This window comes from Microcaecilia unicolor, chromosome 3, assembly GCF_901765095.1.
Source record: "Microcaecilia unicolor chromosome 3, aMicUni1.1, whole genome shotgun sequence".
Lineage (NCBI taxonomy): Eukaryota > Metazoa > Chordata > Amphibia > Gymnophiona > Siphonopidae > Microcaecilia > Microcaecilia unicolor.
Window position 1 is genome coordinate 368,947,513 of NC_044033.1, and position 17,390 is coordinate 368,964,902.

The 17,390-nt window shown below is 40.8% G+C and overlaps 1 protein-coding gene across 1 annotated transcript in view; it reads right to left on the minus strand.

The window, feature by feature from the left end:
* The window catches only part of LOC115464762 (triadin-like), a 248,485-nt gene that overhangs the window by 212,783 nt on the left and 18,312 nt on the right, over positions 1–17,390 (minus strand). The window contains exons 9-11 of the mRNA XM_030195115.1: positions 16,988–17,047; positions 5,886–5,945; positions 214–273 (exon numbers count right to left, since the gene is read on the minus strand). Coding sequence (XP_030050975.1) covers positions 214–273; positions 5,886–5,945; positions 16,988–17,047 — 180 coding nt within the window. The remainder of the gene's footprint in view (positions 1–213; positions 274–5,885; positions 5,946–16,987; positions 17,048–17,390) is intronic.

Here is a 17,390-nt window from a genome sequence, read left to right on the forward strand (position 1 = left end):
ATATGGGCCTGGGTCCCCTTCTCTACAATCCACTGGACCGACCACTATGCTACTCCTGGGACCTGACTGCTGCTATAATAAGAATGATCATCATATCTGAAACTGTCATAGAGTCTGATACATACACTGTAGTGTATGAACGTAAACAAGAAGCGAGTATAAACCAGTGCACGTGTGAAGTCAGTAACAAAGAAAACTTTATTAAAAGCAAACCTTTGGGGGAAACTTTCTTTTCAGCTTTTTCTTTCCTTTCAGGTTGGCCTTTGAGAATTGCTAGAAAATAATAAAATTGCAAATTAGTTATTTATGAAGCCACATCACTTCATGATAATACACGTATACACAACTCCTCCACATATATTCAGAACTGTCTTACAATATCTGCTTGTTATACTACTATCATGTTCTATCATTATCTTGTTGCCTAAGATCCTTCTGTAACACTAAATGTCTATTTTCTAATATATTTCCACCTTTCTTGATGTATTGTAAGCCACACTGAGCCTGCAAAGAGGTGGGAAAATGTGGGATGCAAATGCAATAAATAAATAAACAAACAAATAAATAAATAAATAATTTCCAAAGGGATGCTGTATACAGTTTTGAAACAACGATCCCTAAATCTGAAGTCTACAATCACTACTATCAATTTAGTTCTTCTTTCAGGAGCGCATCTTCAATAGCTTATCGGTCAATATCCAGCTGGTATCGATCAGTGTTTCTTTAAATACTGTCCAGCACCAGCTGAACTAGGCCCCAGGATTCAGAGCTGGTCCCTATTCGGGCACCAGTATCGAATATCAGGTACTTGGAGACTTGCCAAGAGTTACCCAGGTATTGCTGTTTAACGTAGGAAAGCTTTTGTGCTGTGCTCAGTTAAGCAGGGCACTGCTGAATATTAGCAGGGCTTAACTAACAGGGCTTAACTAACTCTTGAATTCTCCTCAAATCTATCCACAGACCACCCTGGATAGTGCCTGGTGGTCAGACAGAGTATTCAGCAGCACTATCCAAGCACATGCCACTGAATATGCTCTTGGTAAACAGTGAGTGTGATTTGATCAAATCATTTTGAATATTAACCTTTTAGTGTATTTTTATGTGTATAACAATAGGGCACCAGAGTCTACTAGTGTAGGGATGGCATATAGGTTTTCACAAGAAGATACTCTAGAGGTAAAGGCACCAATAATCCTATATAATAATTCTCACCTCCAACGTTCGAAAACCTGGCTGCCTCTGTCCGTAACTTTGGGTCTCCAAAGCCTCGCTGACGTCATGATGCATTACGCTGTGGAATCTGTTTGTGTGCGTGCATCAGACGTCAGACGCACGAGCACAAACTGATTCCAACGTGGGTCCTCATTCAAGCCGTCTGGCCGACAGAAGAAGCCTTCGGCTGGCAGGGGTTGAGGTCCCCCGCCAGCACAGGTACACGACAGCGACTGGGGAGGTTTGCCGGCGGGAAGGGGGGTTCCAAATGGTTGCGACAGGGGGGGCCACAGGTTGGGAACTACGAAGGGGGGCAGGAAATCGGAGGGAGGAAGGCACAGGTCGGGAACTCAGAGGGAGGGAGGTGGAATCTGGAACTCGGACCGGGAGGGACGGGCCTTGGCCTGGACCTGGGAGGGGGAAGTGATGGAGGGGTCTGGAACTGGGGGAGGGGGGAACCTTGCTAGCGCCAGTTTCCTTTCTGCCTGAAACGGGGCTTTTATACTAGTCCTATATAATAAAACTCACCCTCAATGTTCTGAGGACACTGATGTCACTGTCAGGTCCTCCGGGCACTTCCTTCCAGTTCGAAGCCTTCGTGGTGGTGAATCCACCAAAAACACTGTGTTGGGGGCTCGCCCTCGCGTCAAACGTTATGACGTCGAGGGTGCAGCAATGGCATCAGTGGCTTCACAACCAACGAAACAGCAGATTGAAGGTGGCGTGCCGAGGTCCGCAACAATGGCGGTCAGTGCCAATGGCGGTCAGTGCCTTCAGAACGCCGAAGGGGTGAGTAGGGAGGGGGGAGGTTCGGAAGGAAACCGTGCTAGCGCCCGTTTCATTTGCGCAAGAAACGGGTATGTTTTACTAGTGTTTTAATAAAATCCACAATATCAGTCCAATTGTTGTAAAACTCCACTGAAGGACCTGAAAGAGATCTGAGTTTCGGCACAAATGCTTGCTTCAGGGGGTCACTTGTGCCTTCTAGATGTAAGTTTTGACTTGTGTTCACTGTCTGTGGCTACCATCATTTAGGTGTTTGTCATACATTAGACCTAATACCACACATTGCAGATTTAGTGACCTCTGCTGAGATGTGCATACAAATTAATTGGTTAACGAGCTACTAACCATAAATAATTGGGTGCTAACAATCCAATTATTGATGGTAAATTGGCACTCATTAAAATTTGCTTGAGCATCTAGCTGTGCGCTTTTCTATAAGGCAGAGTGTCTAACTCCCATAACGCATATCCCAAAAGGGGGCATGGCAATGGGAGGGGCATGGACATGTCAGGGGTATTCCGAAAAGTTATGCATGTACTTACAGAATACTACCTCAGTGTACCTGACTTGGGCACCACCATTTATATCGGGTTTCAGCAGGCGTAAGTCTGGCACCCAAAGATGAGCATGGGAATCAGCATGATCCTTTATAGAACAGTGCTTAGCGCTGATTTTGGTTTTTTTTACACCCCTTTCTTAGCGCTATTTATAGAGTTTCCCCCATGGTGCTTAAATGTAGGTGGCCTATTATTGAATGAGGGGGATGATAGCTTTGAAAATGCCATCTACTTTGGGTCAATTTTCAAAAAATGCTCAGGTTTTTAAAAATAAGGTTCTTAAGTTTCGGTTTCTATATTTAAGCACATTTGGATGCCTCTGTTTCCTAAACATATCCTACATGTAGATGCCTCACATAACAATACTAGTCTCTTCAGTCATAAGGAGTCAGGGTACCAGGACGAGTATTCTTGTGGAGCTAGATGCAAGGAAACATTTGCAGTTGTAAAGGTCAGAGAAGAAGCTGCTATGACTGGAACGACAATTTCAGTGCCATTGATAACAATAAGCCTTGATTAAGTTAACAGCTTAATTAAATGGGAAGACAGTGGTTCTCAAGATTAAGAGGGAACCAGGAAATAATAATAAAAAAAATAGTGCTATTTTCTAGGCAGGAATGCTAAGATGAGAAACTGACATTGTAACCATGGAGGTATAGCTGTGGAGGAGTAGCCTAGTGGTTAGTGCAGTGGACTTTGATCCTGGCGAACTGAGTTCCATTCCCACTGTAGCTCCTTATGACTCTGGGCAAGTCCTTAACCCTCCATTTCCCCTGGTAGAAAATAGGTACCTGAATATATGTAAACAGCTTTGAATGTAGTTGCAAAAACCTCAGAAAGGTGGTCTATTAAGTCCCATTTCCCTTTCCCTTATCTTAATTCAGCTAGGCAGGCAATCAAGATATGCATACCATGGGTTATTTCATCATTTCATGCAGTTAGAGCTTCTGCCACTGGTTTTGATATAAATAGGCTGACAACAGGAATCAGTGAAGGTCCCAACATATAGGTTAAGTAAATACATATAAGAATCAAAGGAGATTTGAACTTAGTTGAATGGATAACATTTAAGTAATAGGGATTTTTTTTCAGAGTTATATTTAATGCAGATCTGCTGTACGTCGACATTACTGAATTGTATTCACACCTTCTATAAGCAAGTTAAACTGAAGTAGATACAAAAAAGAAATATTTGATAAGAGATATACCCACTATAGCAACAAAGATGGTAGCTATTTCCGAATATTGGGTAGCAGCAATCACAAGTTCACTTTTTTTCTTCATGGGTGGTGTTTTAGCAGAGCACACATATACACACACTTAAATCACAGAATACTATAATTTTTGCATATTCTGGCTAACATCATGGTATAGGAATTTACACCAGCTATAGGGCCTTTGTAATTGATCATGCCTTAAGTGTTTAAGTGTAGGCACATTTTCTGCCACTTAGGCTAGTATTGTACAAAGAAAAATAGTCACCTACCTTTCTTTAAAGAACAGGCTTCAAATATGTGCCTGATTACCCTCTTACCTAAGGTTACTGGTTGTAGTACACTCCGAGAGGATAATTCTATAACTAGGTGTCTGGGGAGTCGTGAGAAGCTATCTGAGATCTGCAGTAATGCAGTGGGGAAGGATTGCCTGAGAAATCCTGGACTGAGAGAAGGGTGACGTCTGGCATCATCATAGTGCGCTGACTTTTTTCTACTTAAACCAGCTGCTTCTGGAAGGTAGGCAGGAGGAGTGAGAGGCTGTCTGAGATCTGCTGTGTTACAAAGGGCAAGGATTTCCTGAGAAATCCTGGACTGAGAGAAAGGTGACATCTGACATCATCGTACTGCACCGCCTTTTTCCTACTTAAATCAGCCACGTCTGGAAGGAAGGCAGGAGGAGTGAGAGATCGTCTGAGATCCGTAATTTTGCAACATTGCAATGGGGAAAGATTTCCTGAGAGATTCGGGACTGAGAGAAGGGTGATATCTGATGTCATCTTAGTGTCCCACCCTCTTTCTACTTAAACCAGCCATTTCTGTGGTGCGCAGCTGGAGGCGTGTGCCCAAAGGGGCAAGCTAGGCCCCTTGGGAGCCCCTTAGAAGAGACAGAGGAGCTGTAGAGCTAGAAACTCTGCTCAAATAGAAAATTTACTCCGTAACTTTTTCTTTTACAATGGTGAAGTGCCGATGAAAAATTAAATCAAGCATTTTGGCTAGTACTCCCCATGCATTGGGTTTTATGAATAAACATCTTATTATAGATCCCTGACTGATCCCGAAGGGTTCGCCAGACTCAGGCCCCTCCTTAAACTCAGGGGGAAGGCCTACCCACTCTCCACCAACAACTTCCTTTGATTCCTGAAGTAAAGGGATTTATCCGGAGTGTTTGCCCCACACCAGGTTGGATATATCTCAGAATTTGAATGACATTTAAAAGTCAGTGGTAACTATGCCCTTGGTAGTTAAATGTCCAGAAATTGTGCAGCCTGAAGCTGAACTTGGTAAGGATATTTCGTTGGCAGATATATAGAAAATAGTCAGAAGAACCGAGACTTGGTTACGATCATCTATTCTACAACTTTGTGATTTTACCCAACATATGGTAACTAAATTGGTTGCCATTGATTCTGAGATCCAAACGTTGGGGAAAATTCAAGCTCAGATGGCTTTCCAAGTTAAGAAACTACAAGGAACTATTACATCTTTTATTAAAGATAGTCTTCCTTTGCATAGATGTCTCGATACTCTTGAAAATCAGTTAAAGAGTTAACAATTTGTGTTTATTGAATTTTCCCTTTCATATATTGTTGACTCTGCACATTCTTCTGAAAAATATCTCAAGGAAGTCCTAAAATTTGAGGATGCAGATACTATGATATTTAAGAATTGTAATTATGTTTACTACCAAAGAAATCAGGATCAGTGTTTAGGAGAGGTAGATACCCTAAATTTAATTGATTTTCTTGAAACTTCCGAAGACGTAATTGATACTAGGTCTACTTTCTTTACAACCTTGCAAACTGAGCAAGAGACTATTAAGATTACGAAATTCTATTTCCCTAAGAAAGATGAGAAATTTTGTGGTCATAATGTTTTAATTTTTCCTGATGTAACCAGGGAAACATCAATTAATAAGAAAACAATTTCTTGCATATAAAAACTGGGTACTGAACGACTGAATAGGAGTTAGAAGTTAAAAGCAGCCTCAGAAGTTTAGTTTTTAGCTTAGATTTGAAGATGGCCAGAGATGGAGATTGACATACTGACTAAGGAAGTCTATTCCATGGTGGATGTGTGAAAACAATATAGGAAAACAATTTTATTAAATGCAAACCTTTGGGTGAAACCTTCTTTTCAGGTGTTTCTTTTCTTTCAGGTTTGTCTTTGGGAGTTACTAGAAAAGATTAAAATAGCAGATTAGTTATTTATGAAAACATGAGTTTCCAAAGGAAACCTGGATGCATTTTTGAAACGATTCCTCCACATGAAGTCTGAGAGCTCTACTATTAATTGATTTCTTCAAACAGAAGTGCATTTCCACAGGGCTGCCAAGAGACTGAGCTGGGCCTGGGGCAGGGCCACCACCCCCCAGAATCGTCATTGCCGCCACCTCCCCCCCAAGAATCATCGCCGCCCGTCCAAAGTAGGTTGGCTGGCCCCGCCAGCTGCAGGCAACAAGGTTCCTTTCTCTGCTCAGCATTGCTTGCCCCTGGGGCTGCTTTCCTCAGGTTGCACATGCTCGGTCTCAAAACTGAGCATGCACAGCCTGAGGGCCCAGCAGCTGCTAGGCAGGCAATGCAAGGGGGGTCCTGCGCCAGAGTTTTCTCTCTCTTGCTCCTGTCGGGACGTGATCACCTGGGTCTCATCAGGAGCAGGAGAGAGAGAGAGAGAGACCTTGGTGCTGCCCCCCCCCCCCCGGAGGCCTGTGCCCGGGGAGGTTTGCCCCTTCCCCCCCCCCTCTCGGCAGCTATACATTTCCAAGAATTTAGCTGAGTTTTATGTGCATAAAGATAAGGATTAAAGAAGTAATATTTTAAGGAGACACTTGGTGGAGTAGCCTAGTGGTTAGTGCAATGGACTTTGATTGTGGAGAACTGGATTCAATTTCCACTGCAGCTCCTTGTGACTCAGGGTGAGTCACTTTACCCTCTATTGCCCCATGTACAAAAAAAAAGTACCTGTATATACTATGTAAACTGCTTTGAATGTTATGCAAAAAACACAGAAAAGCAGTATATCAAGTCCTATTCCCCTTCCGTTTCCCTCTTAAAGTTAGGTATCATGTACTTGGATAGATGCTGGCATTTTAATCATTTAAGTATGTATGGACACATATATGTATGCCAATGAAAATAATCTGGCTATGCACTGTTTCAGGGAGTTCAGGCCTTGAATGCCACAAATAGGCCAGGTTTTCAGGATATCCTTAATGAAGTAGATTTGCATACAAAGGAGATAGTATCCATACAGATCTATCTGGTGTATATTCATTAAGGATACCCTGAAAACCCTGCCTGTTTGCTGTACTCAAGGTCCATTGATATGGACAAACAGTTGCACACTTATTCACGTAATTTAAAAATCCTCTAAGTTATGTGCATATCTCTGAAATCTAGGCATGACCACCAGCTCTATGGAACTTTGTAAGTCTAAGTGCTTTGAAAATATGGCAGCTGGTGTAACTGCAGGCACCTAGATGTGGCAAGAATGAGTGTAAATTACAGTTTTCTGTAAATGAGAAACACACCCACATCCTACCCATGATCTCACTAAAACACTTATGCATACCCTTATAGAATAGCTCTTTCGACGCTTACGTGCATAAGTACAAATTTTTCATAACCCAGCACCAACCAAATATATAACCTTAATGTGAGTACTGGATGTATTAAATCAATCTAACTTAGAAGCTGAGACAAATGCTAGGACTGAGCCCTGATGAAGCATTGGCAAAACATGCCCCATGTTGACGGTGGTTCTTGAACGATTCAGCAATGTTCCGAGTGAAAGTGGAAGCAAGTTAATTAAAAATTGTTTAAAAATTTCTAGTGAATCAATAACAAATGTGCCAAATGTGGTTTTAGAAAAAGTGAAAACAAGAAAGGACCAGTGATGATACCAGCGAGTCATAGAGCATTGTCCTTAAGTGAAAAGAATTGCTGCCGAGGTCCAGGGTGAAGATTGATTCCATACATCCAGTACTCACATTAAGATTATATTTTGGTTGGCACTGGGTTGTGATTTAATTATTATCATATTTGGTTATTCCCACCTATAAAATGAAGGACTTGAAATGTACTAAGTTTTCTGCATTGATGCATAGGACTAGATTTTATATAAGGCGCTTGAAAATCTGTGCGGAAAAAAATATGCCTAGGCATATTCTATAAAGTACTCCTAAATCTAGACATACTTTATAGCATATGCCTACATTTCCACACGGTTATAGAATACCAATTACAGAAGACTCATTTGGGGGGTTTTTTCTCCTTCCCCTCTTCTTCATGATGTTTACTTTTTTTGTGGTTTTAATGCTTTTCTTGCATTTTGTATTGTATTTTATATATTATTATTTTAACTGCTTTTTATATAGATTTTAAACTGTGTAAACCGCTTTATGCCTTGTGACAGGCCATAGCCTAGAAAGAAATAAAGAAAGAAAAAAAGAAAGAAAGAAAGAAATAGATAAAGTAATACACTGAGCGCCCATCTGCGCAACTACATTTAGTTACGGGCAGTTACGTCAATTAAAACTTGGTGTAATTGCCAACACCTAAATTAGGTATGGACCAGATGTAGTCTATAACAACTAAGCCATGGTAGGCTCTATATGCGTGCAGTGTGCACCCAAATGAGACTACTGCCAGGCCAACGTGCCCTTCTGGCGGTAATTTCAGATTTGACACATGCTCATAACACATGGATCAATTATTTATTTATTTACTCCTATGCACACAGGTTCTGGTGGTAATTGGCACTTGGCATGCGCCAACAGGTCACCACGCATTTAGCACGTGAGCCTTTACTGCTAGATCAATGGGTGGCATTAAGGGCTTAGGCCAGTTTTGGGCGCGCACTGGTTTCATTTTTATCACAGGCCCTTTTCCTGTCCTATTAAGAAAAAAGCCGTTTTTTGTAGATGCGGTAAAAACTGGACCAGAGGCCTAGTAAAAGGACCCCATAAATTTTAGAAGTGCCCACAACCCACCCATTCCACACCCATGGCCAAGCCCCATTTTCAATTGCGCAACTTATAATTTACGCTGATAATGTTATAGAATACGCTTAGACATTTCTGCATATAAATTTTAATTAATGCCAATTAGTGTCAATAATTACTTGTTAATTACTACTACTACTACTTATCATTTCTATAGTGCTACTAGCTGTACACTTGAACATGAAGAGACAGTCCCTGCTCGACAGAGTTTACAATCTAATTAGGACAGACAAACAGGACTAATAAGAGATAAGGGAATATTTAAGTGAGGTTCTGAACAAGTGAACAAATTAGCAATTATCAGCGCTGATTGGCTTGTTAACTATTTAGATTGTGTGTGCAAGTCCAGAATATGACCAGATTTGCGTGCATAACTTAAGTCGCACTATATAGGATCCGGGGGATAATCAGGGCCTGTGTTAGGGATGGGCAAACAGGGCAATTGTTAAAGGGAGCCTCAAAACTGCCTGAAGTAGAAATAGAGATGACCTGCAAGCAAGCTTTGGGGACCCATCCCTAATTTCTGCCCTGGGCCCCATCATGTCTAGAACTGGTCCTGGGGATAATGGGTGCATAATGGCAGCTGTGAAGTTATGGAATTGCCCTCCACATGCATACTTAATCGAGGACAACTTTATAAGAGGAAGCCTGCATTAGGCATGTTTTTAGGCAGATCTGGAGCATTATGTTCAGTTTTGGAAGCTGTAGTTTGTCAAGGACATGAAAAGACTTCTAATGAAAGCAACAAAACTACTTTCTATACAGGGACTTAAGAAACCAGTCTTGCTAATGTTGTCTCTTGGTGATTTTTGTATTTTTAAAATTTTGCCATTTAAAAAAAAAATGTTAAAGCTTGTGAGGTCAGTGCAGAAAGCCATGCAGTAGAGCCATGTGACAATAGCTGAGCACATAGCTTCTACTGTGAGAATAATGAGAAAATATTCTTCAGCGATGCAGCAAGATAATGTGATACAAATTCAAAGCACATGGAATTTGAGCACTAATCAGGGAAAATCTGCTAGACACATTCACACAAAGGTCCTGCACCAAGCGTGACTGCACCGTGTGGATGTTTGAAGAAAACAAAAGTGCCAGCACACATCTTCTCAAGATGTTCAGTACATAAATATTAGTCTCACAAAAGTTGTTTGCATGTAAAATTTTTCCGAGGCTGATATTTATGCACAGAACAACATGCCAGTTCATGTGCAGATGTGTGCAGGTATATTTGGGGTCGTTTTAATAAGCTACAGTAAAAATAGGCCTTAGCTTGCCCTTACATGGGTCTTTCCTGTGCACTAAGATCATTTTAACAGAGGCCATAAAAACCTGATTTTCTATTTTTTGCATTAATGGCCATGTATTAATTTGATTATGGTTGGTTTTTTTTTTCACAAACACTGAGATATGGCTAATCAGTCCTGGCAAAGTGGTTTATGTTTACATTGGATTATTTATCCAATATGCCGAAAGGCTCCTTTCTAAAAGAAATAGAAGATAAAAATGTATTGAATGAGAATGTCCGGGATAATTTTACGTAGAAGATGGAGACATTAATATGGCAGAACTCCATGGAGCACCACTAATAGAATATTGTAAGAATGAATATATTCTCAGAGGTCTTTGATTACTGAAAGAACTACGCATCTTCTCTGAAGATAAACGTTTTGTGAAAAATTGACTTTCCATCCTTAATAAGTGCTCATTGGATCTTATGGTGGTACTTATTGAAAAGACCAGAGAAGTGATGGTGGAAAAACTAAGATACAAGTAGATGAACAAGAGTGAGAGTGAAAGTTGAAGGATCAATTGGGGTTGGAAGAATTTGACAAGCAATTAAGTGAGCACAAGACGCAACTGGAAGTATTTCATATGGCTCTACAACCCCCCACCCCCCCCCAAAAAAATTAAAGAAATTCCATTGGGATGAAGAGGATTACAAAGCCCAAAGGGCAGCAGTATTTGAGGAATCTTTGGACCCCTCAGACAGCACAGGTGCAGATGAGGAAAAAGCTGAGGTACACTTTTTAGAAGATCATATGAAAGGCAGAGTTCAAAGACGCAAAAAACAGTTCCAGGGACAAAGAGGAGGGAACACCACGTCTCAGCCAAAAATCAGATCTCAATGAACACAGGGGCAACAATGGTTAATTTATCAAGTTATTCTTTTACAAAAGCAGAGTTGCAAGTTTTGTCAAGAAGCCTAACTTTTGTGCCTTCACAGTGATATGACCCTTTTCAGATGAGAATTGATTTGGAAAACTTTTTAAAGAAAGTTACAACTTCGTATATATTTTTCACAACATTCAAGTGACAATGATTTGTCAATACAGTGCAATCCGCTTAAGTGCAAGGGTCTGGGACCAAAGAAATACATGCAGTTAACTGGAGTATGCACTTAAACATTGTGACCCAAAAAAGCTTGACATCTGATAAACATATGTACAGTACTGTTTATTATGCATACAGTACACAGTCTCCGTTTACTGATGTTATACAGTTTCCGTTAACTGACATTAGGCTTACTTGAAGTAATCAGTCATAGCCCTCTGTACACTCTTGTGTCTATGAGTTCCATAGACTACGTCTGCCAGATGGTAAAAACTGTCATAGCACTGACATCCAGTGGCCTCCAGATAGGCCCACATGGTGTTGAGACTCTCCAGAGCTCTTGCAAAAGTGACAGGAGATTGTTGAATTTTGTCAGCATGTGCCTCACTGCTCATTTCATCATCTGTTTCATCATCAGCCATTGCCTGCATATAGGCGCATATATCCTGACATCAGTGCTGTCATCAGCTGTTTGTAGATCATAATCAACAGCTACGTAGTGATGAAACTCCTCTTCAGTAACACTGGCTGGGATGTCAATAACTTGTTCATCTGACACGTTTGCAACAGCTGCATCTGTTTCGTCCCTCTCCACATCCTTAACAAAGCTTGCCCGCTTGTAGCAGTTCACAATGGTTGCCTATATAACATGATTCCAGGCTTCTTTCTGCATATGTAGGGAATCCAACAGTGCTAGATTACGAGCCAGTTCAACAGCACATTTATCCTTGCCAGTCTGGTCATCCATAACGCTCATCAGACGACGTAGCACAAGAGCCCGATGATGTTGTTTGAAATGGGCTATTATGCCCTGATCTATAGGTTGCATCAGAGAGGTAGTGTTTGGTGGCAGGAAGACCACCTTGATGTTAGGCAGCCTGACATCATCACTGTGTGCAGCACAATTATCACAAAGCATCAAATCTGACGCTTTTGTGCCGGCATTCTAGTGTCTAACCTCTTTAGCCACTGCTTCCAAATTTCCCCAGTCATCCATGAATTTGCATTAGCCTCGTATGACACAGGAAGTCACTTGACATTCTTGAAGCAACGGAGTTGTTTGATATTTCCAATGAGGAGTGGTTCCAACTTCTCACTCCCATCCATATTGCAGCAAAGGAGGATCGTCAGTCGTTTTACTTCCTGTTCCATCAGGAATCGCTCACCAGTAGATACTGTTTTTGTCAGCTATTAAAGGGTCACATTAGAAATCAGGAATGTGAGACATTTATGATCACTGAAGAGTTAACTGATTTTTGTTATCCATTTAATGGTAGAGAGTAAAAACTACAATTTTACAGCACATGTGAAACTGAATTTGTGCTGTATGGCATACGATGTCCTTGTAACAAGTTATATGTAAGACAAACCTCAAGATGTTTGAAGATTTGAATGAATGAACATTGTAGCTGCTCTAAGCATAATAAAACACAAGTCCCAACTGTTCAGCATTGCACTGATTCTAAACATAAATTTGAAGAACTGTGTTGTTTTGTAATTGATCATGTTCAAGCATCAACGCGGGCAGGGGAGATGCAGGGTGGGGGAGAGACCATAAAAGTTGATTACAACAGTGAGAGCAATTTTGGATTTTTACTTTGAGCACTATAGAACCATATGGTTTAAACAGCACAATAGAATGCATTATTTCTTTAGACTTAAATTTTCTGTGGAGCTCTCTCATTGGTTATTTGCAGGATTGATTGAGAACATCTTTTTAAGACAGGGTACCATTTTTTCTGCAATATGGGTTGGGCTTTAGAAGTCACTGTTAAATGAAGTAGTATGTTTTTTTCAAAGTTTTTTTTTAGTTTTAGAGAGAGCTATGCAGAAACATGTAATGTTTTTGTTTAATTCACATTTTAACAATTTTTCTCTCTCTAAATAATCCAGTCTTAAATCCCTGATACAATGGTTGTTTACAGAAGTGTGCTGTGAAACACTGGCTACCGTTGGAACATAAAATAAGACCAAAGGAGGAAGATTTTTAACTTTAAAGAAGACACTGTGGATAATGAAAAGCTAAGTAAATTAATATTTACAATTTTTGAAATAAGTATATTTAATCAAAAGGGACATTGGCTTTATAAGGAAGGGTTTTTTTTTTTTTTTAGCTGGAGTGGAAATTGAACACTGGCTGTAAAAACAGAACCTTGAAAGTTCCCAGAGGCTTTTTTTTTCCTTCCTATAAAGTAACTGATGACTCGGGCTTCAAAACTTTACATGATCCATGAGGCTAAAGGAATAATTTGCATTGTTAGCTGTGAAGACATGTACTAACGTTGACATTAACGCACAGTCATTTTTAAATATTAATGAGGGAGCACTTACCAACAACTATTTTGTAGGTGATAAGAGCTCCTGTGTTATCTGTGCACTAGCCAGTTAGAATGTAATAATGTAGATGTGCTAAGAAGTTAGCGAAGGATTGCCCACTTTTAACCCCCAAAATATAATTAATTAGCACAAACTTGTAGGTCTGTATATGGCAATCCAGTTTAGGATAGGCTGGAACAGGCTTCAGTGGCAACTTCAGCATCTGTAACCAAGGACAGTACTAGATAGACTTTTACGGTCTGGGTTTCGCAAATGACAAGACAGATTGAGGTAGGCAGGAGTGGGCTTTGACGGAAACTCCAGTAGGTGGAACATAGAACAAAGCCGGGTGGATTTCTACTATCTATGTCCCAGAAACACCAAAGAGAGACTTGTGATGAAGCATATAATATCACGTTCATTGTTGATTTAATCATGAATTGATAATGAGTGTGACTGTTAGGCAGACTGGATGGACCGTTTAGGTCTTTATCTACTGTCACTTACTATGTTACATGATTAGTACATGCATATTCATAGACTAATGCATGGTGCTGTAGCATGTCTTACGATAGTCTCTTTTTTGCTGCATTAAGCACACATTGAGGGGCAAAATCGAATGGGGCCGGCCATCTATAAGGGTGGCCATCTCTAATGGTGGCCCCGTAAAGCAGCATAACCGACCGTATTATCGAAACAAGATGGCCGGCCATCTTTCGTTTCAATAATACGGTCGGGGCCGGCCAAATCTCAACATTTGGGCTGGCCTTAGAAATTGCCAGCATTAGAGATCGCCGCCATTGGTTTTTGCCGATAATGGAAACTAATGGCCATCTCAAACCCGGCCAAATCCAAGCCATTTGGTCATGGGAGGAGCCAGCATTTGTAGTGCACTGGTCCCCCTCACATGCCAGGACACCAACCGGGCACCCTAGGGGGCACTGCAGTGGATTTCATAAATTGATCCCAGGTGCATAGCTCCCTTACCTAGGGTGCTGAGCCCCCCAACACCCCCCAAAACCTACTCCCCACAACTGTACACCACTACCATAGCCCTAAGGGGTGAAGGGGCACCTACATGTGGGTACAGTGGGTTTCGAGTATGTTTTGGAGGGCTCACATTTACCACCACAAGTGAAAGAGGTGGGGAGGGGGATGGGTCTAGGTCCGCCAGCCTGAAGTGCACTGCACCCATTAAAACTGCTCCAGGGACCTGTATACTGCTGTCAGGGAGCTGGGTATGACATTTGAGGCTGGCATAGAGGCTGGCAAAAAAATGTTTTAAATTTTTTTTTAGGGTGGGAGGGGGTTGATTACCACTGGAGGAGTAAGGGGAGGTCATCCCCGATTCCCTCCAGTGGTCATCTGGTCAGTTCGGCCACCTTTTCAAGGCTTAGTTGTGAACAAAAAAGGACCAAGTAAAGTCGGCCAAATGCTCATCAGAGCCGGCCTTCTTTTTTCCATTATCGGCCAAGGCTGGCCATCTCTTAAAAACGCCCCCGTCCCGCCTTCAGTACACTTCCGATACGCCTCCTTGAACTTTGGCCAGCCCTGCGATGGAAAGCAGATGAAGCCGGCCAAAATCGGCTTTCGATTATACTGATTTGGCCGGGCTTAGGAGAAGGCCGGCCATCTCCCAATTTGTGTCAGATGATGTCCGCCCTTCTCTTTCGAAAATAAGCAGGATTACCACCTAATGGAACTTAATAAATGGGCCCCTTTGTTTTCTTCGGACACACACAGAGCTGTTACTTGTGGATCTGTCTTTTAAAGCTGCAGTTAATCACTATGGTTGCAGAAAAAAAAAAAAAAAAGAAAAACCTGGCAGCAAATCCCTCAAACTGGAATTAAATCCTCTCCACTAACCCTTCTATGCTGCCTTGGATGTGGTGGTTAATTTCTTGTGCCATGTGCACACCAACAGGTATGACTACTAAAGGAAATTTAATTGAATAACGAGCTAATTAGCATCAATAATTAGCTTTTTAATACACAGTTGACACTAATTACATTTAATTGGTATTTATATGCATAAATATAGGCGCAGAGCCTGCAACTAAAATTTATGTGCAATCTAAAAAAAAGAGAGCACAGAAATGGGAGGGTCACTAGTATAATAAGGGCATTCCAAAAAATAAAATGTGTTGTTATAGAACAACGAGGATACTCACCTAATTTACACACTTGCAACCACATTTCAGTTGGTGCAAATAGCCATGCCTAAAGTTAGGTTTGATTCCTGGGCATAAGCACTATTCTATAAACTGCACCTAACTTTAAAAGCGGCTTAAAGAATAGCACTTTTTTCAGCGCTGATTTTTCGGGACCATATATATAGCCTTTAATGCATGAAAACGCTTACCGCAAAGCTCATTAAAGCAATTTGAGGTAAGTAACCTGTTTGCATGCTCTAAATGCATGGCGTTTCTTTTTTTGTACAGATCGTGTCAGAGGTGGAGAATTAACATAGACGCTACTCAGTTAGTTACTACATTCTATCTGGTTAGTGCATCCATGAAGCAGGAGCCCTTAGTGTCTCCTTAACAGGAGGCAGTAAGTGCTCCCATGTAATTTTATTTTATTTTTTACAAGTTATGCGGGCTAATGTGAACATTAGCACACAACCTGAAAGAAAAATACTGGAAATTGCCCTATTTCCTGGGTGCGCTAGAAATGGGCTTAGCACAGGGGAAAGTCTATATGCTAATCCCATGTACTAGTGCACTGTAGCAGACATATCCCTAAAATCCCCTTTTTATTTCTATGCATTGCACTAACGGATTGATTTCCATCTGTTTTAAGTAGAGAGGTGTGGTAGCCGTGTTAGTCCACTTTTAAAGGTAATCAATAGAAATAAAACAAACTAAAACATGGAAAAGACAATAAGATGATACCTTTTTTGTTGGACATAACTTAATACATTTCTTGATTAGCTTTCGAAGGTTGCCCTTCTTCGTCAGATCGGAAATAAGCAAATGTTGGTAGATGACAGTATATATAAGTGTGACATCAAAGCATTTCAGTGACAGTCTAACAGGGGTGGATAGGTGAAAGACAGAAAGAGTCGGATGGATGAGGGGCAGGGAGATATGCATGGAGATATACTACACAAGTTATCTTTAGCGCTGAACCGCTTTCTGCATTGTGTGGTCAGTAACAAGTGTGTACACTTCACAAAAGCCAAACACTTCTGCTCAAGCTAGCTTTCTGCATTGACCACTGTATGGGTCTTTTACAAAGGCACACTAGCGTTTTTATCATGAGTGTTCAATATGTATGCGCTAAACACTAGAGACACCCATATATTCTTATGGGAGTCCCTAGCGTTTAGCATATGCTGTTATTAGCATGTGCTAAAAACAATTGCACGCTTTTGCAAAAGACCCCTTATGTGAATTAACTTGAAATTTTTTTTTGTTTGTTTTATTTTGTTTGGGTTTTTCTGTTGAAAACTGCTTTGGATTGGTTCAAGGAGAAAATGCGTTATAAATACGTAAAACTGAGAATGATATTGAAATTTGCAGGATGTGTGAAGACAATGTAAGCAAAGAATTTTATTAATAGCAAACCTTTGGGTGAAACTTTCTTTTCGGGTGTTTCTTTTCTTTCAAGTTTGTCTTTGGGAGTTACTAGAAAAGATTAAAATAACAGATTAGTTATTTAATAAAACAAGAATTTCCAAAGGAATACTGGATGCATTTTTGAAACAATGAGTCCTCTATATGAAGTATAAGAGTTCTGCTATTAATTGATTTCTTCAATCAGAAATGCATTTTCAGGAATAAGGATTAAGGAAGTAATTCTGGGCTTCTTTTACAAAGCCAGGCTAGCGATTCCCGCGCGGAAAATGAGAGAAAACCCATAGGCATTGAATAGGCTTCCTCTCATTTGCAGCACCGAGAATTGGCAGCTCAGCATTATAAAAGAGGCCCTCTATAAGGCGGCATATGTATGCTTAGATACTAGTGTTCT